Source organism: Phycodurus eques, chromosome 21 (genome assembly GCF_024500275.1).
Source record: "Phycodurus eques isolate BA_2022a chromosome 21, UOR_Pequ_1.1, whole genome shotgun sequence".
Taxonomy (NCBI): domain Eukaryota; kingdom Metazoa; phylum Chordata; class Actinopteri; order Syngnathiformes; family Syngnathidae; genus Phycodurus; species Phycodurus eques.
Window position 1 is genome coordinate 11860395 of NC_084545.1, and position 27727 is coordinate 11888121.

The 27727-nt window shown below is 39.4% G+C and overlaps 1 protein-coding gene and 1 non-coding gene across 2 annotated transcripts; one reads left to right on the forward strand and one right to left on the reverse strand.

Moving 5' to 3' along the window:
• Positions 1-8608: 8608 nt before the first annotated feature.
• On the reverse strand, positions 8609-11318 carry pomp (proteasome maturation protein). Its single transcript, XM_061666483.1, has 6 exons — positions 11254-11318; positions 10853-10950; positions 10678-10738; positions 9066-9167; positions 8880-8973; positions 8609-8792 (listed from the first exon to the last, which is right to left on the reverse strand). Exons 1-6 carry the CDS (start codon positions 11254-11256, stop codon positions 8725-8727), a joined length of 426 nt encoding a protein of 141 aa, XP_061522467.1. The 5' UTR covers positions 11257-11318; the 3' UTR covers positions 8609-8724.
• A 226-nt stretch (positions 11319-11544) lies between these two features.
• Positions 11545-11616, forward strand: trnac-gca (transfer RNA cysteine (anticodon GCA)). Its single transcript has one exon. It is a non-coding gene; the product is annotated as a tRNA-Cys (tRNA).
• The last annotated feature ends 16111 nt before the right edge of the window (positions 11617-27727 follow it).

Here is a 27727-nt window from a genome sequence, read left to right on the forward strand (position 1 = left end):
AAAAATTACAACAACATTAACAACATACTATTGTCCTACTGTAGCCCTGAATGGATAAAACAAACACTACATACTGGCGATCAGCAGCTATCTAGGATTCCCACTGCATTCTGTCAATGACAAGCTGGATATTGACACGAAATCTTGTTCATGCCTGGAAGTCTGCCTTTTCTCAAGGTGATTCATTTCCAGCAATAATCAAATTATCTTATTTCTTTTATTATTCCACCCACGTGTGCACAGGCATGCTAATATCAGTTTCCTCTCCCCCCCCCCCCCCCCCCCAAGCCATGTTTTGCACCTCAGATCAAGTACGCTTTTACTGACATTCAAAATGCTACTATTGAGATAACTGAGATAATTGTTTTTGGCAATAAAGAAAAGAGGATTGCTGTTAGTAAATACTTGGACTCGCTCTCTTTAAAAACCAAAGACAAAGTCCGAAACCTTGGTGTACTGATAGATTCCGACCTGACTTTCAACATCCATCCATCCATTTTCAACACCGCTTATCCTGGTTAGGGTCACGGGGCGCTGGAGCCTATCCCAGCAGACTTCGGGCAAAAGGCGGACTACACCCTGAACTGGTCGCCAATCAGTCAGAGGGCACATATAGACACGGATAACCATTCGCACCCACATTCACATCGTCACTGAGTGGGAATTGAACCCACGCTGCCCACACCAAAGTCAGGCGAGTGTACCACTACACCATCAGTGACTGACTTTCAACAGTCATATCAAATCAATTACTAAAACTGTCTTCTACCATCTGAAGAACATATTCAGAGTGAAGGCTTGCATGTGCCAAACAGACCAGGAGAAGCTCATCCATGCTTTTACCCAAGTAGACTTGACTATTGTAATGATCTTCTGACTGGACTCACAAAAAAGAGCTGTCTGTTGTCGTACTAGAGCGGCTCCAACTACCGGAGACAAATTCCTTGTGTGTTTTTTGGACATACTTGGCAAATAAAGATGATTCTGATTCTGATTCTGATTAAACAGCTGCATCTTCTTCAGAATGCTGCAGCCCGCGTTCTGACCAGAACAAAGAGGTCAGCGCATATTACTCCAATTCTAAAGTCTTTACACTGGCTCCCAGTAGCTTTAGAATAGATTTTAAAAGTTCTCCTACTGGTCTATAAACCACTAAATGTTTTAGGTCCTGAATACATTTAAAGAAATGCTAATGGAATATAAACCCAGTAGGGCTCTGAGATCGACAGACTCAGGTCAAATAGTGGAGCACACAGTCCAATGCAAACATGGTGAAGCAGCATTTAGCTATTATGCTTCACACAAATGGAATAAGTTGTGAATGTTTTTAAGTCCAGGTTAAAAACTATTCTTTTTTCCCATGCTTTTTAGAGCATTTCCACTTTTAAAAGATATTTCTTGCAAATTACACTGTTTTAATTGTACTTTTTTCTCTCTCTTTGTTTTAAATATTTATAAGCTGGGTTTTTTTCTTTACTTTTAAAATGCTTTTAATCATGTAAAGCACATTGAGTTACCTTGTATATGAAATGCGATATATAAATACATTTGCTTTTCTTTGCTATTGACATATTTGATCGGTTAATAATACATTTGCATGTCGGTCGCCGGATGTGAATCACTAAAGTGTACAGTAGGGTCTAGTTGGTATTTTCTTGCCAGTACGAGTCACAAAATGTTCCCTTAATGGATGTTGAGAGTTACATCGATTGGTGACGCTCATGAATAAAGCTTAAATGGAAACACACCCACGAAGTAAATCCAGCTCTCAGCCAGAACAAGATGAAATAATTGACCCAGTTAAGATCCTAACAGTGCCAAATTAAATAAAAATGAACCAAGAATGTGGTATGCTATGTGTCCATGTGGAGGTTTGCTTTCGGCTCAAGAGCAAACAGATGAAGAAACAACTACAGTATTTCATCAGATAGGGGCATCCACTCCAATAGACGCCTCAGTTAATAGTCTGGTGAGTTGTCCACTTGGAACAAAAGAACACCTCCCTTTTCCCCTTTTCGTAATACATTGCTGTGCACCCTCGAGCCATGCCTCGAACACCGAAAAAAGGGATGCCACCGGATGGCTCAAATGGCTTGTTATTACATTGGCCTTAGCACAAAAACAGTGAATAGGTGAGTTTTTCGGTGAATAAATACATCTACCCTGCACCCCGCTCCCTACCAAAAAAAAAAAAGGTTTTTGGAATGTGGGAGGGGAAGTCGGAGTACCCCAAGAAAACCCATTTACGTACGGGAAGAACATGCAAACGCCACACAATGAGGCCAAATATGAGATTGGAATCCCAAACCTCAGAACTACGATGCAGACGTGCTAAACTCTAAACACTGCACTGCCCTTATACAATATACAATATACGATAATGCACAATATAGAGTACCTGCATTGCTGTGTGTGTTTGGGTTCGAGGAAAGAAAAGACTGGCCGTCGAGAACTCTTATCAAAATTTCAGAAAGTGTAGCAACCTTCAGATCCCGAGACTGATAAAAAGGTTTCTCGTCACTTCCACAGAAATTGTATCCACATAAAACGTGACGTGGTGCCCCCTCTTACTAAATAAAATAGTTTGATTTATAACGCTGTCATTTAAAATTACGCTAAACTGGAAGTAACGCAGGCGTCGCTTCCAGCTCATTCTTTTCTCCTAAATTAATTACATTTTTATTTAACCCGTATACGCTACACTAGCCTTTATTAAAAATAATGTGTTTTTGTAAATGACAGGCCTCGAGGGACTCAAGCTTTAATTTAATTTTTGTTTTTTTTAAATAAATCACAAACAAATCGAATAGAAGTACTGTATATTTGTTAGAGCCAAAGTATTGTACACATCGACACATTCAACCTGCACAAGCTTATGATATCCAATACAGGAGTTGTATGAAAAATATTCCACATTTATGAAAATAACAGACACAGTTTTGACAGTACAGTATTAATTTAACAAAGTTTTTGTTTTGTTATTGGAGTTTGTGTTTGCTGTGGCTTGGTGTCCAGCTGAAGTGCATCATACAGACTGCCGCTTCTCTTGAAGCTACTGTATAATGTCAAAATAATGTTTTCGTAGGTTTACAGTAATAGGCTCAATCTGTAGATGAGATTTATTGATACGTTACCACATTATTGCACCTAATATACATTCTAAATGAAAATGTTTCAACTAGTGAGTGAGTTAATACATTTCTTGTATTGGATCTCATTCCATTGTGTCGGTGTGAAGGTGTAAGTGAGTGGCATTTACTCGTCTGTTGCTGACTGTATATAATGTACAGTGCACAGTCACACTGAACCTGCAGCAGTATTTCATCCCACACTGTGGGAGTGTTTACACACAAGTACTCACTCAGCACTTATTCTGCAATGTCTGCTAACACACGTTAGACATATTGTAGTGTGTTTGGTTTAATGCCACATCTCTGTCTTTTGCTGCATACTTTCTAAACATGAATTGGAGTTATAACTCCATGAGGAAAGCATAAACATCCAATTCAACTTAAAAAAACATTTTTGTGTGTGTGTGTCCTCAAAGTACATAATACAAAATCCAATTGAAGATTCGTAACGTTTTTGGTTTTTTTTTGCACATCACTTTTGATTCATATTCCCAATACACTCTGCTGTAACAACAACAAATAACTTCATTATATTAAACACTAATGCATTCAATATATTGTCAACTAATGAAGTGAATCAACTTTTAATGAAAATGGTGATCACTCCACAACATCGTATCAGTAAACTTTGCATAGATAGTTTCGATTGGAAATTCTTAGCAGTGAATGTGCGGAAAATTTAGGCTTGATGGTATTTTCTCCTTCAGTCGAAAAAAAGAAGAAGAAAGTAAAAGAGCGGGAGGCAGGTGATGACATTTTGTTAATCTACGAGAATAATGCCCACGTGCATTTAGTGGCAGATGGCGCGTGGAAACAAAAGCAAAATGCCATGAGGGTGTTTGGTATTTGACGATAGAGTGGGCGAGGGGGGGGGGGGGGGGGGGGGGCTTGCTTTTACAAGGTGTGTGTGGGAAGCTGTGTTGTATTGTGTAAAATAAAGAAAAACAACAGAAACTCTTTGAATCACAGCAGCTGTTGAATGTACACTTTAACAAATCGGGAGGTTTGTAATTGTGATTGTGACCACCGTCCAATCAGCAACGGCGTGAATGTGAAATTTTCTCTGTTTCTATATGTGCCCTGCGATTGAGTGGTGACCAGTCCAGGGTGTAATTCGCCTTTCACCGGAAATCAGATAGGGTAGGCTCCAGATCCCAACAACACTGAAGTACTCTTATATTAATTTATAATGACAAATCCATCCATCCATTTTCTATACCGCTTATCCTCATTAGGCTCCTAGCTGACTTTGGGAGAGAGGCGTGCTACACCCTGGACAGATCGCCAGCCAATCGCATGGCTGTAAATATGTAAATATGTAATTATATGACATGGTACAGTTTGCTGCATATGTATTTTCTTGACATCCCATTTCAGCTCCAGAATGCCTTTATATTATATTTTGAGATTTCACACACTGAAGACCCCTGCGGCAGATTTAGCAAAGCGGTCCCAAAACATTACCAAGCCTCCGCCATGTTTTACAGTAGGTACAGTGTTCTCATAAGTTCCAAGCTATTTCACTAAGCAGTTCTTCGTTTTCTTAAACGGAAGGGCACCAACAATTTTCTCTGCGTAAGTAAAGTATATGGAACTGTACAGGCAACCAGAGGTAAACAAAAGGTTATCTTGTGATCATCATCATCATCATCATCCATAGATTAAAAAAATAATAACAATCATTATTTTTGAATTTAAGTGCACTGTAAGGAAAATGTATTGATTTGCTGTTACGTAGGACAAAGTGCAATCATTAGGCTCAATCCATTGAATTGCATGTGTGTTGGCTGATCATTAGCGTTAATTAAGACTAATCCCACTCTTAGCCAGTTGAAGTAGATCTGTAGCCATGGCAACCCACTCCCAAATGGTGACCGGAGATGAGGCCTCCTGCCTCTTGACTCCCTGCAGCGGTCATTGTGATTTGTAGAGCAATTACCACGCAGCAAGAGGAAAAGGAGGACTTGTGACAAACAAGTCAGTGTCCTGTCTAATGTGCCAAAATTCTCCCAGTGTCACCGAGAACATAACACGTGACGGCAAGGAGTCGATTGCAAGTTCAACCATACACTACATACAGTATGTCGTTATTTTTATTTTTTTTACAATGGAGTAAGCTAGGAGGAGTAATGCTGAGGAGGATTCATTATCAAATTTAGCAGCGTAAAATAAATAAATAAAAAATAAATACTCCTTTGGGAGTTTAAATGCTGCCCACGTAAACTACTTTATAAACACTGTTTATTGTATCCTGTTTAAAAACACAGATGTCACAGCAATCTGGCGGCTCACTTGGCATAAATATTTTATTCTTTCAGAACAATTAAAACATAAGGAAAAAATAGGATCGTAATGCTAACTTTGGGTAATTTTGGCAAAATAGTGGTTAATACGCCTTCCTCACAGTCAAGAGGTTGAATGTTCCAATCCCTCCAGTGTGGGTTTTGCGTATTGACCCTGGTTTAATCGGGCTTAATCCCATATCCCAAAAACGTCATATATTGATACTTTATGTTTAGAAATAATTACCTGTGTTTAATGTTGAGTAGGAAGTCCAAGGTGATGTATTGGTTCACTTAGCAGAATGGGTTCAGATTTCCCACCCAGTGACAATATGAATGTTTGTCTCTGTGATTGGCTGGCGCTCAGTCTGGGGTGTCGTCTGCAATTCGTCGGAAGTCAGCTGGTATGGGATCTTCCTCCTCAGTGACCTTGGAAGGTATAAGGGGAAGAGAAAATCAATGGATATGTGTATGTTGAGTGGGAAAGTATTTGATTTGTTGTTTCATTACCATGTTTTGTTCAGGCATTATAAATGTTGCATTACATCCTCACATGATTGGGATTTTTCTTTTCTTCGTGATTGTATAGAGCAGGAAGTTTGACTTATTGGGTCCGAACAGAACTAGTGAATAATGCATCAAATTTGAAGTTGACCCTAAAAGAAATCCCATTTTTTGTCCAAAACAGCATTACGAGTAAAGATCATCTTTGGGTTAAGCTGCTTTACAGCCACACCTGAAAATGGACTTTGAACCGCTCAGCTCAGTCCCCCTCTGTCATTGACTGTCGGAGGATCAACTTTTACCAGCATCACGACCTGTTTATTGTGCGGAAACAAAATAAACGTGGGTTAGCAATCATGCATGGCTCAATACTGCCACCTGGTGGAAAGTGTTGTACACAACAGTGAATGATATGACGTCAAAGGGTCACCTCGATTGACTCCACCAAAATAAAAACGAGAAGAATATTGAAGAGTTATATAAAGTTTAGTGTTCACGTTTCAAAAACGTTGTAATATTTATTTATTTATTTATTTATTTATTTATTTTTAACCGGTATCGTGTCGCTCTTGCGAATATCCAGAACATAGATTTCAACACTCGATCCATCAACCTGCTATAGCAGCCCCGGCTAACCAACGTGCCTACGTAGCGGCCATCTTGGAAAAGTCGACGTTCCCATCAAAGGCAATGCATGGACATCAGAATCAGGGTCATCTTTATTTCCCAAGTATGTCCAAAAAACACACAAGGAATTTGTCTCCGGTAGTGGGAGCCGCTCTAGTACGACAACAGACAGTCAATTGACAGAGAACACTTTTGAGACATAAAGACATTGAGAAAAACAGTCACTGAGCAATAAATGGTTGCTTGTGCAAAATGATGCAGAGTCCTCCAGCACTTAGAGCAGTTCGAATGACTCATATTAACTTACACATTACAATTTAGTCGTTACTTGCTCAATTCTCTCTTTTTTTTTTGTCAACGCCAAAGTATGTGCTGTCAATATACAAAATGTGTTTTTAAAAAATCCCTTGACATATTTTGGCTGGTGATTTTTCCCAGCTCCCTCGCTGTGATTTTACTGCGTTATGTCCAACCGCATGCAGCCCAATGTGCCGGTATCCTTGCTCACTTGGATTTCTTGCCATCCGTAAACATGAGATCCGCTGACGACTTTGACCTCCCTAGCTTGGCGTCACCATAGGCACGCAGTTTAAAAGGGAATTGTCAAATCTACCCATTACGATCTGTGATACGGCAGCCTTCCGTCAGTAGTGTGACGCAATTACCCAGAATTCCCGGTAACCCATTCCCGAGACTTAAAATACAATTCATTTAATTTAAATGAGATATTACGAAAACAATAGGTAATACTACTACTCTATAGAATATCCATTTTAACATGTAATATTGTGTCTTTAAATTGTTGATACCGTTACTTAAACACGTTATGGCTGATGCTGTTTAAATAACACCTGCACACACGCATCTTACTGGTTGGTCCGATGGCGATGAGTTTTCAATTGATTGCTACAGTGAGTTACAGAACCTCTATGTTTCTTCTCTCCCCCTCCCTCACCGCCGGCTTTGACTAACTTTTAATTTTTTTGGGTGGGGGGAAAAACCTATCACTGTCAAGATTATGCTGCCGTCTTCAAAAATTATTAAGTGTAGAATAATTGGAATAATACCACGTACATACCAACATGCATTCGATCTTTGTTTTCATTTCTTTTCGTTCGCCCTCAGTGTTGCTTTTTTTTTTTTTTTTTTACATTGTTGTTTCTTTATTAATATGAGTGTAATACGAAGCCTAAATATTTTCAGCCCAAGTGTTTTGAGTTTTTATTCACCTCATGATACCTTTGAGCAATAACTATTTCCCTTCTGCTGCTATTTGTTGTCTGATCAATCATGTCATTTCTTAGGTGAATGTATTTCCCAATCTATATTTTCATAAAAATATGACAAGAGTTGGCTGTTAACAACCCTAAATGTGCTGATTTAGTAATAATACTGTTTTGCATAATAATATCTATCCATCCAACCATTTTCCGAACGGCTGATCCTCAGAGTCGCGGATGTGCTGGCGCCCACCTCGGCTGACTTCGGGTGAGAGGTACACCCTGAATTGTTCGTCAGCCAATCGCAGTGCACAAATAGACAACCAACCATCACAAAATGACTTTTTATGATCATTTATAATGACAAATCCACCCATCCAATTTCTATCCCGCTTATCCTCAATTAGAATCGCAGCTGACTAGGCTGAAGGAGTGGTACACCCTGGAATGATCCCCAGCCAATCGCAAGGCACATAGAGACAAACAACCATTCACACTCAGACAAATTTGATTGGATTGCTCACTGTGTAGGCTTTAGTTGGACAGTGTTGAAGAATAAATGTAATTACAAATGTAAGTACTAACTACCACTTGTAATTAAATGTCTGCTGAACCCAATATTGTACACCATGTTTTTCAAATAAAATGAATATATTCAGATAAGTTGATTAATTCGAAGAGTAAATTTTAGATTTTAACCCATGCACGAATATTGATGGGAGGCAGTTACTGTACCTTCAAATTGTGGAACTGCATATTAAATCCTACAAAGCAACCCAGGTGTTGCTTTATCTATCACGAAATACATTCGTCCCCAAAGTTGAGTCAAAACAGGAACAGCATGAGCATCTTTCGTGACATTTATTGTAATTGCCAACCAGTTTGAAGTAATAGAAAAGCAATGCTGGTCACCTTACTTTCATCAGATTAAACAAACATACAATAACATGAATCTATCATCTAAAACAAACCCAGCTTGCATTCCACCAACATGTGCGGCTCACCCATCATTTCACTCTGTGCTGGGTCTAAAAAAAAAAGGAAAAAAATGATGGCGGATTAGCAACAAATACATGACAGTTCTGACTCTGTAAATGAGTTTGCGTGCGTGTCACCATTGAGGATATCCTCAAAACCAATGGATTCATCAGTGCCTCGGAGTATATCCAGCGCTAGGTTGGAGCTCTGCAAGAACGGCAGACGCTGGATCTGGAGCAAGGAGAGGAATTGGAAAACAACAATGGCCATGGGACTTAAGAAGCCGCACGGTTGTCAACGCAGACTGAGTATCTCAATGCTACCTGTCTCGCTGCCCTATACTCCATCTGCAATTTGAGTGGGGCGTGAAGACCCTGGATGTTTCTGAGGGTAGAGAAATTCATCTTGTCCTCGTTCAGCTGGAACTGTTCACCATGGAAACATATTGCAGCATTACAAGTCAATATTCAAACCCGACAATCAACACAATCTCTCTGTGAGTCGGAATAAATACAGTGGTATCTTCACATATGAGTGCCCCAACTTTTGAGTTTTTCAACTTAGTAGCTGTTGCTTTGCTGATTTTGTTGCGAGCCAAATTTTTTGTTACAAGCCAGCTTTATATACGCCACTGCTTGAGAGAGAGAGAGAGAGAGAGAGAGAGAGAGAGAGAGAGAGAGAGAGAGGGGCATAGTCACCAATGCACTTTCAGCCTTTTTTTGAACAGGACAGTCAAACACACAAATACAAAATAACAACGCTCCCAAAGAGCATGGAGACGCTAACACTGAACTAAATGTGGCAAACTGCCAACGTGACTAATTCCAGGCTCCCGATTTGACTCGCGGGGCCACGCCCCTTAAAGGAACACATCAACACAAAAACGTATTACTGCGTGTGTGTAACATTAGGAAAAATTACATTATATACAGCAGGCTGTACACAATCAGGATTTTTGGGGGTGAAAAATGACTAATTTACAAGAAATAATGTATCTTTGCTCCTCTATTTATGCCAGTGAGGTATATTGACAGACGAAACAAATAAATGCTCTTCTATTAATGGAAATAATGGGAGGCAACTTACTGTTGTTGAATTATTTTATTGTAATTCAATTACTTAACACACACTGAAACTTTAGAGCATGATACAACATAAAGCCAGCGTGGTTATGCACAACCGTTAGTGCTAGCTCTTGCTTGCTAGGCTACATAATGTTTTGCTGCCTGCTTGCGAGCAGTATTGTATTAAAAGTATATGAACATACCTCAAGCAAGCCTTAAATGAAGGTAATCTCCCGAGCGCCGGTGACCACCACCACACATTTTCCCCCATTTTGTTCTTATAATACACGCGTCGCCATGTCGTGGCCATGATAACGAGTGTATCCGGTTGCGTTTGAGATGACAATACAAAGCCCAGTGTTCGTAAATGACAGGATGCGGTGGTATCGGACTACAAGATTTTATTGCAGTAGTCCGACATTGCGCAATCGCGAAAGACCAAATTTGTCTTGTAGTCTGATCCACGCATTGCGTGTTGTCTGTCCCACACCGCCGACATGTTTTTTTCTTTTAAATAACTTTGTTGGTTGTCAAATATTTACAGTACTACGTCAAAAGATACGCAACAAGGCTACAAATAAACTAGCTTTTGAATTCAAATATACTGTACACGATGGCAAAGCGGAGTCAATGTCTTTTGCAGAGCCGATCAATCGGCAAATTATCACATCAAAGACGATCAGCATCAAACGCTAATTATCAGATCGGTGTAAAGTCTAATATACAGTATATGGTTTAACCTATTAATATTTTCAATGATCACTTTTAGGGGAGCGTCAATTCTTCTTGGAAATTTACTAATACAAAAGTATTAGTAAAGTGCTCTTTTGGATGCTAAAGCTAATTGTTATTCCAATCTACCGGTACTTACATTTTTTTCTGACAGCTCCAGTGGATGGGCAGGAAGGATCTCATTCTTTACATTGTTGAAGCTAACCGGTGAAAGACAACAAATACATAATGAATATGTATAGACTTGTATGTACTTTGAATAAAATCACTTGCTCAATATATACCGCATAATAAACATATATACCGTAACTCACCCATTGCGTAGCGAATCATGAACGCCATAAGACCCCGGTGGACACAAGCCAGTCACTGGTACGCTGTCTTGCAGCTGAGAGTGGATACCTCGAGAATTCTGATATTCAAGCCATACATTTGTTAATATTTCATGAACAAGTACAGCAGTATTTATAAAAAAAATAAATAAAAAAAACTTCAAATATTCTTGCTACATAAAGGAAGCAACACGCATGTTTAACAGTAGCTAATGAGGAATAGCTACAGTGACTAAACATATTCACAATCAATGGGACTGTAGTGTTGATGGCTAAAGAACGAAAAAGAAAAGACGGTGCTAATATATAACTACAACGAGTATTGGACATCGTATTAACATTGTTACTTCACATTAACGAAAACAAAAAGAGACTTGACGTACCATTACGACTAGACGACTTGCGCTTTCTTTTTAATGTGATATGTGTCGCATGTACCATACGCAATATCCGGTAATGACGTCGCATAGCATGCGTCAAGCTTGTTTTACTACGGCTTTGGCTTTTTCTAATGTTTTGCCAATATTGTAGTTCCAATATTGTAGTTCCAGACTGTGATGTATTTGCAAACGCTGAATATGTCGTGTCTCGGTTCTGTGAAGCATACAACTGGACAGACATCGTATAGTTAAATATATTGTATTATAAATTCAAGTCTATGTGAGATGCAACGCGGGGGTATAGCTCAGTGGTAGAGCATTTGACTGCAGATCAAGAGGTCCCCGGTTCAAATCCGGGTGCCCCCTCAAAATTGGAAAGTATTTTCTTTCTAGGATTTAAGCAGTATAAAAACGTTTTTGATTGAACCACATGAAAATAACATTTTAACAAGAACTGTCTGTATGTGGTCCATAGTATTAAAACCGCTACAAAAACCCCACTTTTACTATCGCCTGTCCTTCACTGAGTTTGATTCTAATTCGTTTGTCCAATATCTTTGGAAAGACATTATAAATGGTTGAGACCAGGTTTATTGGGTGATCTCAGGTCGATTTTATCGCCTGATTTATGTAGCAAAATAATTTATGCGTTTGTCTTGTACGATTTCTTGGCAGCTGTGACAAATTTGTGTCTTCCAGCATGAGAAGCGCTTTAAAGTGATTAGCCCAATGTATTTGAAACTCGTCGCTTCTTTCTTGAATTAAGATTAGTAATCTTGCTCTTGAGAAGTTTCTTTCGTTCAAGTTGGCAGTTGATTTGCACTTTGATCTGAACCAATCTGTGGTCGCTTCCAATGTCAAATTTGTTTAGGGTGGTGCAATCCGTCAATACCCCCTTTGTCATTGGACAGGAAGTAGTCTATGATGCTCGTGTTACCTTTGGGGCTTATCCATGTCCACTTTCTGTTCCATTTTGCATTGTGCAGTATTTCCAGCAATGTTGCCTGTTATTTGTAAAGTACAACAGCAGGGGGCAGCATCAAGCAATGAGAGAGAGAGAAAACTAACGTGTTCAAAATGTTTTTAATTAGGTAGTGTGCAAATTAGATCATCAGTCAGATCATGGAATAATTGTGGGATATTAGTCAAGTGGCTATGCACTCAAGCGCTCACTGGTTTTTCCAGTCATGCATCTGATGGGTCTCCCATCAAGACCGGATCATGTAGTAATAATTCCCCACATTCCACGTGTGTGATGCATATTACACTCTGTATGCACACACATTAGCACTAGCTGTGTCAGCTTGGTATGTTTCATAATCATAAAAGGTACACACGGACATTGAAGAGCCAGTCACGCATGGACACACACTCACACACAACTGGCCCTGCAATCCGCTTTCAGCTCATTGGCCCAAAAAGTGCCAAGTTCATTTATTATTAAAAGCCAAAGTAGAGGTTGCAGAGTATTCGCAGACCTGAAGCTATGAGCTGCCTGAGGAAATCAGGTCAGCAAAGTCACTGACCTCTTTTGAATCCCTTCCTAACATGCTACTGCTTTATCATAGTGTCGCTTTAGTGTGGAACTGCATGATGCAGCACATTTTTAATACCGATGCAAAATATGGCTGCAATAATAAACTGTACCTTTCTGACACTGGCCATAAAACTGCAGAGATTGCTACTTCTCAGCACTACCATCGCTTGCTGTGTACGTGTGTGTGTGTGGTGTGTGTGCTGCTCATGGAGTATTTGGGAGTAACACTCGGCACTTTTCTGCCTGCCAATCTTCTTTTCCCTCATGTGATGTGATGATTACACTGGCCTGAGTCCAGGCTGAAGCTTTGACTCACAGCCAGCGGCATCCTGTTATGTCATCACCTAGCTTTGCGTTTTACATGTAAAAGGCCAAAATGAACTTGATTTGGTTAAATGTACACATGTAACAAACAAAGGGAGAATCAAACCAATCCTTTTATTATCCATAGTCATTTTGCACCATTACAGTCTTACAAATTAATTAATTAATTCATCACACACGTCCTTCCTTGTCAAGTGGGTGTCTGATATTCCATACAACATTGCGTTGCCTTTCATCCTGATGAGAAGCTGAACATTAATAATGAGTCATTTTAAAAACATATGAGCTTTGTCACTATAACCCATTCAATGTCCTTGTATACAGTAGTATGCCTCTTTATTGTCGTAAGGTCCTTTAGGAGCCCTTGGTGCATTGCTTTTCCATCCTCTTGGCTAAATATAGCTTCCTGCTTATAGACAAATTATACAATTTGCCCTCTGAGACTGTGCAAGAAGGAAGAAATGTGCAAATGTTAACAAAATACAGATTATACATACTGTACACTACACATTTAGCAATTCAACTGGATGTGGGAATGCATTCCAACCCTGAATGGCAATTAGTAGACCGCAGACCTCGGCCAAATTAGATAACATCACTACCATTAACATCCATTTTTTGCTATCAGGTGACATGCAGCCAATTAGGATGAAAGGAATGCAAGCCACATGCTCTCTATGATGACAAGCCCGTTCCGATACCATTTCATCAATTTTATTACCTAACCATTTAGGAGTCCTCTGCTGGAGTCAGTAAAGGGTAGTCAGGTGCTCTCTGTACTGGTCTGTGTATTTGCTTTGCATTCTGTAGTGCCATTATAACATGCTCCAGACCTAACCAGAATGAAGGTAAATGTAACGGGGGATAGTGGTAATGCAATACCGACCCATGACTCACTAGAGCGCTGGAAAATAATATTAGTGTCCTTTCACCGGTCCCTAAATCCACAGTGTGCCCCAGCTTTCTTTGTTTGTTCATATATCGGTGAGCAGGCTACTTTTTGGTTATTGGCGAATGGCACGGCAGCAGGGTGGAATCGTACTTAGCACGTCTGCCTCATAGTCGAGAGGTCCGAGGTTTGTATCTCGGCTCAGGCTCTCCTTTGTGGAGTTTGAATGCTCTCTCCTTGGTTGTGTGGGTTTTCCCTGGGGAATTCAGCTTCCTCCCACATTCTAAAATCATGCATATTAGGTTCATCGAAGACATTGATGTCATTTTATGTGGCCCACGAAAGCTTGACAAAATATTTCCTTGACTACTTTTCATAACTAGCCATAAAAATGAGGGCCAATTGTGTAATACGATCGGCAGATTATTAAGGTTATTCCACAAGTAACATGTTGCATTAGGCAAGGTGTAACTGCTTTGTGCTGCAGCCAAACACCTATTCTGTGAACAAACACAGTGCAGCTCAGTTTTTGACTTGCAAACATCATGGATTGTCATATGTCAAGACAAAAAATGCGAAAGAGCCAAAGAAATAACAAATGCCTTCATTGGTGGTAATATAGCATTCACATAGTTCTAACCGTTACTGTTGCATTTGCCTGCATCCTTCATTTCCTAAAAAGAAAAAAAAAAGATTGATGTTGCACTTTCTTGAAAAGAAATGTTTTCAGATGTTTCTATTTTAATGTCATAAATTTATTCTTGTTGGCTCAAAAAATGCATAGTTTATTTTGCATTTTGTTCGCTTACTGTACCAAATGTGCGTGTGTGTTCCTTTGGCATATACTGTGTGTGTGTTCGTGTCAGATAAATACATTTTTGTATACGGTATTTGTAGAAATGAATATATTTGTTTGCTTTTGTTTTGCTGTTGAACATTGAGCCAGACCTTTCAGTAACATTTAATTTCAGGAATGTCAAAAGGTTTTGGGGTCTTCTACTGGCGGACTGCAAATGAGAAAGTGGATATGACAATCCAAAAGGTCTGGTGCACCATGGCAACCTCTATCTTTTTTATATTGATGGGAATACTAACAGTGCTCTGTACTGATTTTGAAGATTTAACACTGCCAAAGGGCCTTCAGAAGCCATTGCTAAGGCATATGAAAGTGTATTTGATAACAGGGCCAAGTCACCTTGCATGTGATATTAAGGAAGTTCTTTTTTTTTTCTTTTTCTTTTTTTTTTTGAGTCAGTGTTGTCTTTTCATGAACTTAAGTAAGTCAAAGGCTGCAGGGTCTAGTGCAGTTTTATCCACAAAAAAATAGTCACGTCTACTAATACCTAATTTGGTACACCCCCACGGCCAAATAAAATCTGCATGTATCACAAACTCTGCCTTTACAAAGACAGAATATTTAACGCTCAGTTTTTGATTGACAATGTCAGAGTCATATTTATTTAATAATATTCATCATTATTGTGGTTTTTAGTAGTGAACTAAACCTTGTATACATGAGTTGGTCCAATCCCACTTGTGGGGACCGGCTTAAAATCTTAAATGAATTATAACATTTTATTCAATTTTAGCTGGAAAAAAATAAATAATCCACAATCATCTCTTCCTCTATTTTCTGTAGCACTTTTGCTCATTAGGGTCACTGGTGTGTTGGATTACTATCCCAGCCGACTTTGGGCAGGGTACATCCTTAACTGGAAAAATTCCACATTCATCTCCTGTTCAAATTATTGTATAGGGATCTAATCACAGCATGCTACCTGAATTTGAGTAGAGCGTAATCACAGCCAAGATGTTGTCTGATCACGTCGGCATGTTCACATCAGGAGTCCAGTGAGACATTGGCTGCAATCAAGAGGAACAGTTAAGCTTTGAATTTTAAGCATGGGATGGAGATTATAGTCAGATATTTATACACACACGCGCACGGACACGCACGCACATACACACACACACACACACACACACACACACAGAAAGAAAAGAAGAGTCTTCAGCGTTCATTATTTTAATTCATTTACACAGTTACTTGTCTGGATTCCAGGCCTCGTTAGATAAACTCTTCCTGTTCTCCACCAGGATGTAATTGAATGTAAACAAATATCCCTCAGTAGACACAGTAGCCACTGCTTTTACAAACGTACTGTATTTTCACGATCACAAGCCGCACCGTATTAAAAGGCGCAGTCTCAGTTACGGGGTCTATTTCTGTATTTAACACATACATAAGGTGCACCGTATTATTGGGCGCAGGCATGGTAAACCATACGTTAGCTTAAGACATACGGTGTTATGCATGCACGCTCAAACATATTAAAAAGGGAGAGGGGAGCAAAACTGAGTTCGGTTGTACTTTATTGAAGTATTTAACAATGTACTCGTTATTGTTTTATCAATCCTCATCCACAAATCCATCAAAGTCCTCATCTTCTGTATCCCAAATGAATAGCCACAATCCATTCACATATGCTGGGGGCGTGCCTTTAGCATCCTCTGTCACGCGCACCCTTCCCCCTTTAACGTCCGCATGCTGTCCTCAGTCACGTCCGCCTTTCCTCTATATAAGCGGCGTGTCGGCAGGAAACGCTCCCAGTCAGTCAAGCGGAGCGCTCATCAAAGTCACACAACATTTATAGATTTTGGAACTCGGTGCACACATAAGGCGCTCCGTCCATTTTGGAGAAAATTTAAGACTTTTAAGTGCGCCTTATGATCGTGAAGATACGGTAGATTATTTTCTTCTTTACTCGGTTTAATTAATTTTGCTCTTTTAAAATGTGTTATTTAATCTTGTTCAAATGCAATGCAGCAAAAATAAGGGATGGAGGAGGCGGATCAAAAGAAACGGAAGCTTTAATTTGAATAACCCAAACCGATAAAAATGACAATGAAAACGGTTTGTAACCAGAGTGTAGTTACGGTACCACATAAGGTCGAGCGTGTAACAGTTAGCCGAGCTTTTACGTCGCCACATGTGTAATGTTATCCTTGCATCAGCACCACAGAGTTCAGCATTGTAGTCATTGCAGTTATCATGTGCTGCTGGAGATGTTGTGTGAGGAGCAAAGTCAGCACCTGGTGATTGCATCTCGTCAGCACACCACAGGTAAATTGTGTTCCTCCCTTTTGGACAGGCAGGACTATTCTTCCACTTTGTGCTCTGTGATTCTGCCGTTTCGTCAACAAACAATTTCTTATGAGTTTATTTTGCAGTAACAAATGACAAAGATGGCTAGGGTCATGTATTAAAATAAAACAATAAAAAAAATCAGGAAATGAAGTGGTGTAAAACTAAATGTTGCCAGAAACATGAATAACAAAGTACAGATGAGTGAAAACTCTACTTAATTACAGCAATGTAGTATTTGTTACATTACAAGACGATCAAGAACCAATTTACACTAATTTGAGATCTGTGTAGAAAAAAATAAAATGTAAAAAGATGCACCTTTTAATGGGGTGTATTGTTTTGATGAAATACGACATACACAAAAAACTATAAAAAGGCATGGTCACAAATGACTAGAATTTAATTCTTAATGCTCCTTAATGATACGCTACCAAGAAATTATTGAATTTCCAATTTTAAAAAATTCAATGTATTCAACACTGAAGAATGAGTTAGTATGTTGAGATTTCAAGTATGATTTCAAACATGAGCCAAATACAACTGTTATACACGGCAAAAATCAACTATGATTCCAGTGAATCCTTCAACGATAGAATTTAAAAATTGAAGGATTCCAGGCATTCCATTTTTCTATCACTGCGACCAAAATAAGTGCAGTTTACACTCTGCAGTGTGCTAATTGCAACAGAGGCCTGATGCTGTGGACTTTCATGTGCTAATTTATGAATGTTGTGTATTTTGAGAACAACAGCAGGTGCTTCCTACATTTTGTTGTATTTCTGTATAGGACCAAAACCCTCAACCAAATGACTTCACATTTTCAGATATCAGTAGGGTGCACATGCTTGCATTCAACACACACACACACACACACTCATTATTTTTAGCTGCCTGAGTCATGGCTTCCTCCATTGTTCTAGATTAACACTCTTGCTCAAAGCTGGGGAGGTTTGATAAAGACTGAAATAGCAGAAGTAGTCAGTGTGTTACTTCTGGATCCAGTGGTCTTAAAAGTAGCTGCAAAAAAGTTTTCCTTACCCTCTGACCCTCCGGAATTCAGCTGCTGTGTGAAAAACAGCAATGAGGGAATAGGTTGCCAAGATGTGTCATTAATAAACGCGAATATACAGATACCAAATATGACTATTCTGTAAACATGGCAAAATATTTGATTTTGTTGTAAATGTTTTTGGTTTTTTTTGGCTTCATTTTCAGAGGAAGACTGAAGAGAAAAGTTAAAAACAAAAAAAAAACAAAAAAAATGTGGCTTTACCTTTTTCCCCTTTAAATTAGAAATTAACACCAAATGTATACACATGAAATGAAAATGCTCAACAATAACAGGACTGAAGAACTTAAAATATGGGGAACTAAATCGATTCAGGTCAAGTAAAGTCCATGCAATCTTGGACCTATTGTCTATCAGCATATGCATAAAAAATAGACATTAATAAAGAAATAACTAAACGGTTCAAACAGTCGTCCTCCCTTTGTGTGGGGTCAAAGCAGGGCCTGAAATGCTATTGGGAGTTAGCACTGGGAATGAGGAGACACGAGCGTTAACAAGGGAAGCGAGGAACAGTATAGCTTACTTGACATAAGGTGGGCCGTGGTACCGCTAGGAGAGGCTGAAATACTTAGTCGAGCGTTTCCGGGACCAGGCAGACTTATATACACCGGTGGTGATGAGGGTGATTGAAGACAGGTGCTGAAAACAGAGAGGGGACACAAAGCGCCAATAATGGAACTGCGGGGCAGTATATGACAATTTCATCCAGTTGAAGACTGAGACTAAAGCCTTTCGACTTCTAAACCTTTCGTTAAAATGGGGGGCTGCATGTAATTAAGTGGAGGATTGCCTTTTTAGAATTAACGTATTTCCCGGTAAACCATAACCTTGTCTCAACTTTCTTTGTAAAGTCGGCCGACAGTGTTGTATGAGACTGTGTAGTTGTAAGAGTTCAGCTCCATATTCTATAATTATATTTTAATCAGTAATACACAATAACAGATCATGTCGTGTCATGTAATGTACCATACAGATAAAATAAAAGATAATATATTTTAGAACCATATATTGTATGCCATAAATAGTCACACAGCACTACTGCATTCACTCTTCATTTTATGTATCAGCAGTCCACACTGCTGGGAAAACAATATCTTCACCATATAAGCAGGAAAGAAATTGACAGTCTGAATCAATAATAAATAAGATGGACAATAAAATAACCCCTGATAGTTGTTACGTTCGTTCAATTATTATACAATACCGTGATAGCAATATTGGGATTAAGCATCTCATGCTTTCAAATGAAAGAAAACATCTTCATCGATAGACCCGCAGAGAAATGTTTTGGTTTAATTAAAAGTTTAACACACTCGTTTAATGCAATGTTCAACTTAGCTCAGCAGTTTTGCTGTTTTCAGCTTTGTATATGCTGACATGCGTGCATGAAAGGCTCTTATTGCACAGTGTGAGCGTGCACATAAATTCCTGATGGAGTCCCCTTTGTGCAAAGAAATGGTATTAGGATATCTATCATACATATAATACTGTAATCTCTAAACTGGCACACAACAATGCAGCCGTAGAATAATGGAGGACAAAGTAGGATTATATCATTGTAGGTTAATGGATGGAGACCACCACACATTGTGTTATTACATTCCACTAATCTGCCTGAATCATAAAAGACTGTTAACTGAGAGTTATGTAGTTTATAGGGGGGGGAAAAAGCACTCCCAAATGCAACTACCCGGAAGTGCTAATATATTTCCCTGAAAGACAAACAGATGGGTGTCGTAGTCTTGGAATGATTTCAATGAGGTGTGTGTCTGTGCCATCTGAAATTTTATTTAAATGGACAAAAAGAAACAATATTTGATATCATATCATTCAGTTTGAATAATTTACAGGGGTTGGATTTATGGGGTGACGTGGGGAGGGGGGGAGACACTTTTGCAGTTACTTTGAGTTAAAAGAGTTTTGCTCTTTATAAGAATTTAGGGTAGAAGAGTAATTAGGACAAATAACAGATGGGATGTTATCACGATATCGTCCTGTCACTTTTTTGTTTTACATCTAGTTTAATCTGATGATGCTCTTCTGTCATAAATGGTCAGCCTCGCTGCTTTCCATCCCTGTAATCAACTCGTACCATAATTACATCTCCATCTTTGCCTTGTCTTCACTCTCTATTCTTTCTTCAGGGACAATCTGCTCTCTTTTAATTCACCTATTGTTTCCTCGTATGCCTTTTATGTTTTATCCCTCCAGACTATTAAGATGCTTCATGACTTCATTCATCATTTGAAGCTGTCACGGCGCAGCATGAGTCTCTAATAAGTATCTTGCTAATGTAATTAACTCTGCACAGCACAGCAATGCATCAATGTGATTCCAAATGTTAAGTTTAGCAGGAGTAAATTTAAGTTATTATTACAATTACTTACAGTAACTTTGCAGTATACATTCATCATTTTCTAGGAAAGCAAAAATGGCGATGTAGATACAAAAATTTTTATTTGCTTGGTATAATACGTATGTATGAAGTATGTCAGAAAGGTTCCAGGACTGGCGTCCCACAAGATATTTTTTAAACCCAAACAATGAGTTTTCCCCGTCAATCAGATTAAAAAAAATAAGAGTAAGGTTAAAACTAATAAAAAAAACAGTTTTACATCACTTTGGAATGATTTGGAGTGCAGTTTAGTTTTTCAACTGGCTTTCTAATAACATATGGTATAGTGTATAGTGTTGAAGTCATGTCCTAGTTGACACCCAAAAGTTCAAGAGCAACGAATCCATGGTTCGCAAGTGGAGGAAGCAGGAAAAGGAGCTTCGCCAAGTCAAGAAAACGAAGCTGAGTTTCCGCGGAAACAAGGCGAGGTGGCCCGAGTTGGAAGACCAAATGAATGAATGAGCAAAGAACAGCCGGGTGAAGCATCTCTACAGTCACCATTCGACTAAGGGCAATAACGCTTGCATAAGAAATGAAAGTCGAACATTGTCAAGGAGGTCCCTCTTGGTGCTTTCATTTTATGAAACGGCGCCATCTATCCATTCGGGCAAGGCCTACCGTGGCGCAGCAACTTCCGGCGGATTACAAGGGAAAGCTGGCCATCTTCCGCTCCTACTGCAGTAAAAAGATTGCCGACAAACACATCCAGCCCAACTACATCACCAACATGGACCAGGTGCCGCTCACTTTCGACATCCCGGTGAACCACACTGTAGAGAAGAAGGGGACCACCACGGTAGCGATACGCACAACGGGGCACGAGAAGTCGGTTTTTACTGTTGTGCTTGGTTGCCGTGGTAATTTACAGAAACTGCCACCTATGGTGATTTTTAAGAGGAAGACTCTGCCTAAAGAAATGTTTCCAGCCGAAGTCATCATCAAGGCCAATCAAAAGGGCTGGATGGACGAGGAGAAAATGAAGAGAGTGGCTGAGTGAGGTGTACGTAAAGAGACCACGCGTCACCGTTCCTGTTGATCTGTGACTCCATGCGCGCCCATCTCACAGCCACTGTGAAAAACCAAGTACAACTAAGACTGGGAGGCAACGCCGGGCGAGTTACGCCACCATATGTGAACGGATTGTGGACGCTTTGACTGTTGTCCGAGCTTTTGCTTTGTTGAACAGCCCCCCGGCAACGAGACTTGACTCCGACAATGACGAGAGGGAACCTGGCGTGTTTGATGGAGAACTTGCCCAGCTGTTCATTTCGGATACAGAAGATGAGGACTTTGATGGATTTGTGGATGAGGATTGATCAAAAAATAACGTGAATACATTGTTACTTACTACTTCAATAAAGTGCAACTGAACTCAGTTTTGCTCCCGCTGCCTTTTTAAAAACATTGTTTTAGCGTGCACGCATGCTACCGTATGTTTTAAGCTAGCGTATATTTTACCATGCCTGCGCCAATAATACGATGCCCGTTATGGATGTGTCAAATACAGAAATAGACTCTGTAAATGAGACTGCGACTTTAAATACGGTGCGCCCTATGGTCGTGAAAATACGGTATATTAAAAATTCTATTGTTACCTTCCTATTTCCCAAAATATGTCCATGAGTAAGCTGTTCTGAACTCCTGCTGCATTTGCCACATGCAGTGATCCGCTACACTAACTGACAATGTATAATTATAAGCCTTGGTGACAAAGTGATGCCTCCACGAATGAAAATACAATAAAAGCTTTATGGACAGATGGGGAAATGGGTAACTCAGCCAGTGATGGCTTTCGTGCCAGCGAAATTCATTTGCAGAGTGGTCAACATTTACCCATGAGGAGTGTCAGAGTCGCCAGAAATCTCCAGTAACATCACAAAAAGTCACTCGCTCGCAGCATCTACTGTAGACGAGACAGAACCACGCCCCCAAAACCGAGTGATTTAACAAGTGAATGTGAACTATAATTGAATTTTTTAATCCTTTTTGTATTTTGACAGAAGGATGTCAGAGAGCTTTTTATTAGAACACCTGGGAACTGCTTTCAGTCAGGGTAAAATTGTATAATATGTGTCCTTTAATAAACCAAAAAAGAATTTTCAAGTACCTAATAATGGGTGTGTAAGGATGAGATAAGTGTCAGGGAATCATTCTGGACTTTATGCCATGTTTACATGTCTTACACCTCATCATCAGATAAACACATCCATGGCATTACAGATGGCTACAGGCACAATACATTTAAACAAAGGCACACACTATGAAAATGACACCTATGCTTCATAATCATATGCCCACATTTCACTGTGTGCCACATGTGTCACAGATTGGATGATAGCCAATTTTTATATCATTCTAACAAATAAACAGATAAAGACTGAGGACACAGGGAATCCTATGAAAACGTGAACACTTGCCTAATGCAGCCACGTGATGAACTTTGTACACCATGAGGTCAGCTGTGCTGTAATGTCACATTTTGACTCCTCTTTAAGACAAGCAATCATACCGTAGGTCACGATAACCTGAAGTACATTCTGACGTGCCTTAACTCCAAGTCCTTCTCTGATGGAGGACAGAATAAATCCAATTGTGCTGAAACAAGTATCAAGAGAAAATGACTTCTATTTGGAAAAAAAAGGGCAATGCATAACATTAGTCACAACATCTTTTCTACAGAATGTAACATGTTCACTTTCTATATTCAGTGCCTGTTCTGTTCAATGCCGTAAGTCCATGTTTATGTATGCAATTGTTACAAATACCAGACATTCCCATTTGTTCCTACTTGCCTATAGAGAAGGTAATTTCAGCAACCTGTTTTTTGTTCGTTTGTTTTTTTGTTCCGTGAGTGGGAAAAGGAGGCGTCAATAGTTCACGACACGGCACCCACAATTATTTGGGGCCGCTGTTATCCATCCAGTAACAAATTAGATTACAATAAGTAAGCCAAAGCAGAACGTATTGTATGTGGAAATGTATTGTGGCAGTTTATTGGTAACTGTTTTAGATTTGTTGTTCATTTCTGTGTAGAATGAAGGGTCTGTCATAATTGGTAAAAATGCAGGCATACTATAGAATAGGTACAGATCAATTTGCTCTGGCCTAAAAACTATGCATTTAGAGTATTTATTGTTGTTGGATTGGAAATGTTTTTATGTCATAGCAAATATGTCAGTCTACAATCTGATGAATATAATTATAGGTGGAGTTGACGTTTTTTCCGTTATCCACTCAAAGGTAAATCTTAAGTCAGCACACAGCAGGAAGCATATCAAAAAATCTTTGAACACAGTAGCTACACCTAAAAAAAAGAAGAGAAAGCACACTGAATGCAGAGTACACGGTCTTCTGACTATCAGGCCAGCCACTGCCACACGTTTGCTAATTATGAGCAGCCCTCGTGACCATAAATCAGTCAAATGAAACAGAGTACAAGTCACTTGCGTGTAGAGACAAAAGCATTATCTGATCACGTGTAGCAAACTGTTCTGCTTAATTTCCATGGCATTGCTTGTATAACTCATGAACGTGCAATCAGAATTTGTTTGTTTGTTTGTTAGTTAAAGCATAGTTATAATCATTTTATTGAAGAGCTGGTTGAGCTTGAGCTGCTCTTGCAGGGATCGGGGAGAACCTGCTAATGTTTCTAGGTCAGCAGATAAATACATGTGTTATAAAATGCACTGAGATGACTCCTATGTTTTGACTTTGAGACACTAATGAAGAAAACTTGCACATAAGTAGCTCGGGAAAGTTGAACGAAAAAATATGCTCCATCAATAAATTCCATCAGATCACTAACCTCTAGCAGACCCAATGTACTGTCTCTCTCTTGCTGTGTTACTACTGCAAATTAAAAGCCTGTCAGCTGTGTATGGTCAGATTGTTTCTGTTCAGGGCAAAGCTTGGGCGAGAAAGAAAAGGATGTGTTCAAAAGTCACAGTTCCATTGGTAGTTGGTATTCACTGCGGGTCACTTACAGAGCCACTGGGATTATTCTGTGGCACGGAAATGCAATGTCACATAAATCACCAAAACCTGGTTTGAAAATTGCATAAAGTTTGCCTTAGTAGCAGAATTCCATCAAAGGTCTATTTTGTGAAGAAGGGAAAATCACAATGACATTATTCACCCACATTAACAATGAGCGAGGATTATATATGATCCTGCAGTAAATAATACAAAGGCAAAGGGATAACCACAACCCACGGACTCATTTTAGGCTGCTGTGATGTGGCAGAGTCTAGAAAAGCAAATTATTTACCTTGTCTTTTCCTTCAAACCACACTTGACCTAACTTGCTCTCTGAAACGAGACCGTTCCGCTTGCACAAAGCAAATAAAGACACAAAGGCAGGAACTTAACTAAGCATAATTCCGTTCTTACTCACCATACTGTTGTTTTATAAAAAGACTGGTACCAGTCTTATTTTCTGGGAAACAGGATGTTGGTTGGAAGCAACTAGTTCAGGTTCCATGTTAAAAGTTGACATACTGTACCTGTAGGAGGTATTGAGAGGTTGGCAATGTCACTTTGAAAAGAAACACGATGCCAACGCCCACTGACTGCTTGTCCTGCCAGGTCTCATCATGAGAACATTTAAAATATGATGTCTGTTAAGAAATGTAAGTCTGCTGGACACAGTTTTGTATTAAATATTCATCAAGAAGTTTTAGAAATTCACACCCTTGTGGTTAACCGTTGTTGTTTTGGTTGTGTGCAGGTCTACACTTAACTCTGTTTTCACAGACTACTGTTTTCAGCACGTAGACTGAAATGACATTTATGTTAAATTCAAACACTTCTTCCCTGAGTTTGTTTTCTTTTGCATTTTCAGCTTCTAAAGGCAGCAATGTGTAAACGAACATCAGCTTTCAACATGATGCAAACTCCATGCAAATGATTGGAAACAAACTCCAATCACAAAAATAAACAAATTCCTAATAGCTCAACAACAGTGTACTGTAACTGATCATTAATAACCTGTGTAAAGTTTGAATTTCTATCATAACCCGGAATTGGATCTCATTAGATTGTGGTAAAGAATTCTCTTTTTTTTTTTTTTTTTTTTACCAGTTTAGTTTTCTCCCTCAGGACAAATGTTCTTATGAAAGACATCAATCACTACAGTGCAGAGGTAAATGGAAAAACAGAAGCGCTAAATAGTTAGAAATGCAAATTCTTCTATGTATGCAGGTCAGCATATTGATGTATTCCATCATAATACAGTGAATTTGACAGGTATCTTTTTATTCTTTTGAATACACTACGCTTGGCTCTAAGGTTTTCCAGAAGCATTTTTTAAATGTCTCATGTAAACATAAAACTATTCAAGGAATGAAAGAGCAGTGAGGCTGATCATGAAAGCATTTTAACATTTCCAAACAAGCTCCTTGGATATTAATGAATGTGAATAATAAGGAATTTAGTTGATTTTTATAGCCTCATTTGTCCTTTTTCCTCTATTAGCGGATGGATGCACGTGCAAACACACACACACACACACACACACGTGTGCACACACATGCATAAACACCTACACGTGCGCACACACACACACACACATACACGCAAACAGCCTGTTCAGAGTAACATTGTCATAATCCATCTTTTTGTTGGCTTTGTGTTGATTAGATTTTGTGTTTTACTGTATGTCATGTCATGTTTTCCCCCTGTGTCCATTGGCAATGTTAATGTTAATTGCTCGTGAGGTTGTTGTTTCCAGCTGTTCTCGTCAGCCCTGTCCCTCATGTCAACCAATCAGCTCCTTCCAGCCACTCGTGTCTTGTCCAGGTAGTCCTCGTTGTCTCGTCAGTTTGCTTGTATTTAGTTCCCTGGTTTCTTTCAGTGCTTGTCGGTGTGTTGTCGTCAGATGTTACGTTTCCTTACTCCCATCATGTTTCCTGGTCCTGGTTAAAAATCACATATTTGAAGGCAGACATGATGATCCATATCTTTCATCATAAAATGGAGCATGTCCTTGCTTATCTTTCTAATCGTCATTTCGTGTCCATGTGGGCGTTGTATGCATGTCCATGTCTCTCACAGTCGTTTTTTACAATTTGTGAGTAAATTAAGATTATCATTTCAGTATTCATACTTTTTGTGACTTTTTTTTTTTTAGGTGGTGTGCCTTAAGGTTTTTCCGATATAAATGGGGTGCCTTGGCCTTACAAAGGTTCGGAAACACTGATGTAAAAGTATACAGTTTATGATATATAAACCCCTCACTTCTTTTATCAGCATAGTGTCTCGAAATGTCAGCAGTTAAAAAAAAAACGTTTGGATCAAAATGAATCTTGAGCAACACCTCTTATCAAGCAGCTTACCATGCACTGCCGTGACTATTCTGCAAATGGTGGGAGACACGGAAGCGTGGACGCGTGGAAAATGGAACTTCTATCTTCATGGCGTTCTGTTATAATAATACAATCACGTTTGTCCTTCTATGGTGGAGTGTTCACTTTCTGGCATGATCGTGCTGGTGTTTATATTATAGTTCAGCTTTAACCTTTAATGCTCCAAGCATTGGCAAGTCATACAACAGACCCAAAGCAAGTCTGCTGCTGCTGCTGCGCCCATCTGCAGCGGGTCGTAAATGCGGGTGTATCCTGTTTTTTGATGCAAGTGCAAGGTTCGTTGTGTTTGCCAATTTGGCCGGCCAATATGTGACAAGCTGGACATTCTGGCGCAGCGAGTGTGTGTCATTTGACATGCGCCCGGCAGAGCTACGATTTGGTGGCAGGAAGTCGGTCTGAATTTATGCCGGCTCAGACCGTGTCTAAATCTTGGCTATTTATTGCTATCATCATTGTTATATTTTTTAAAATCATCCCACTGGCAGGTACAGCTACGGGGGCACACGAAGGATTGGGGTGGAGGGGGGTTGTCTCCAAAATGGCTCGGAATTGACCAAATCAGTTTCTTCTTCAGTTTCTTTCGCTATGTCGAGACTGTCAGTACGCGACTGTCGTGGCACATTTAAAGGGAATGAAAGGAGCCGCCTTGATTGGCAGTGAATGAAGTCCTTTCTCTTGAAGGGGGCGACATCTTTTCATGATCTTTCCTCAAACCTAGCTAAAATATGAGTATTGGAAGTACTTTCACTATAG

Bases quoted from the DNA above. Each gene is read 5' to 3' on its own strand.
- pomp (XM_061666483.1), bottom strand. The intron at 9,168-10,677 runs GTAAGTACCGGT...CATGGTGAACAG, and splicing joins TGGAGCTGTCAGAAAAAAAT to TTCCAGCTGAACGAGGACAA. The intron at 8,793-8,879 runs GTGACACGCACG...TTTTTTTTTTAG, and splicing joins TTTTGAGGATATCCTCAATG to ACCCAGCACAGAGTGAAATG.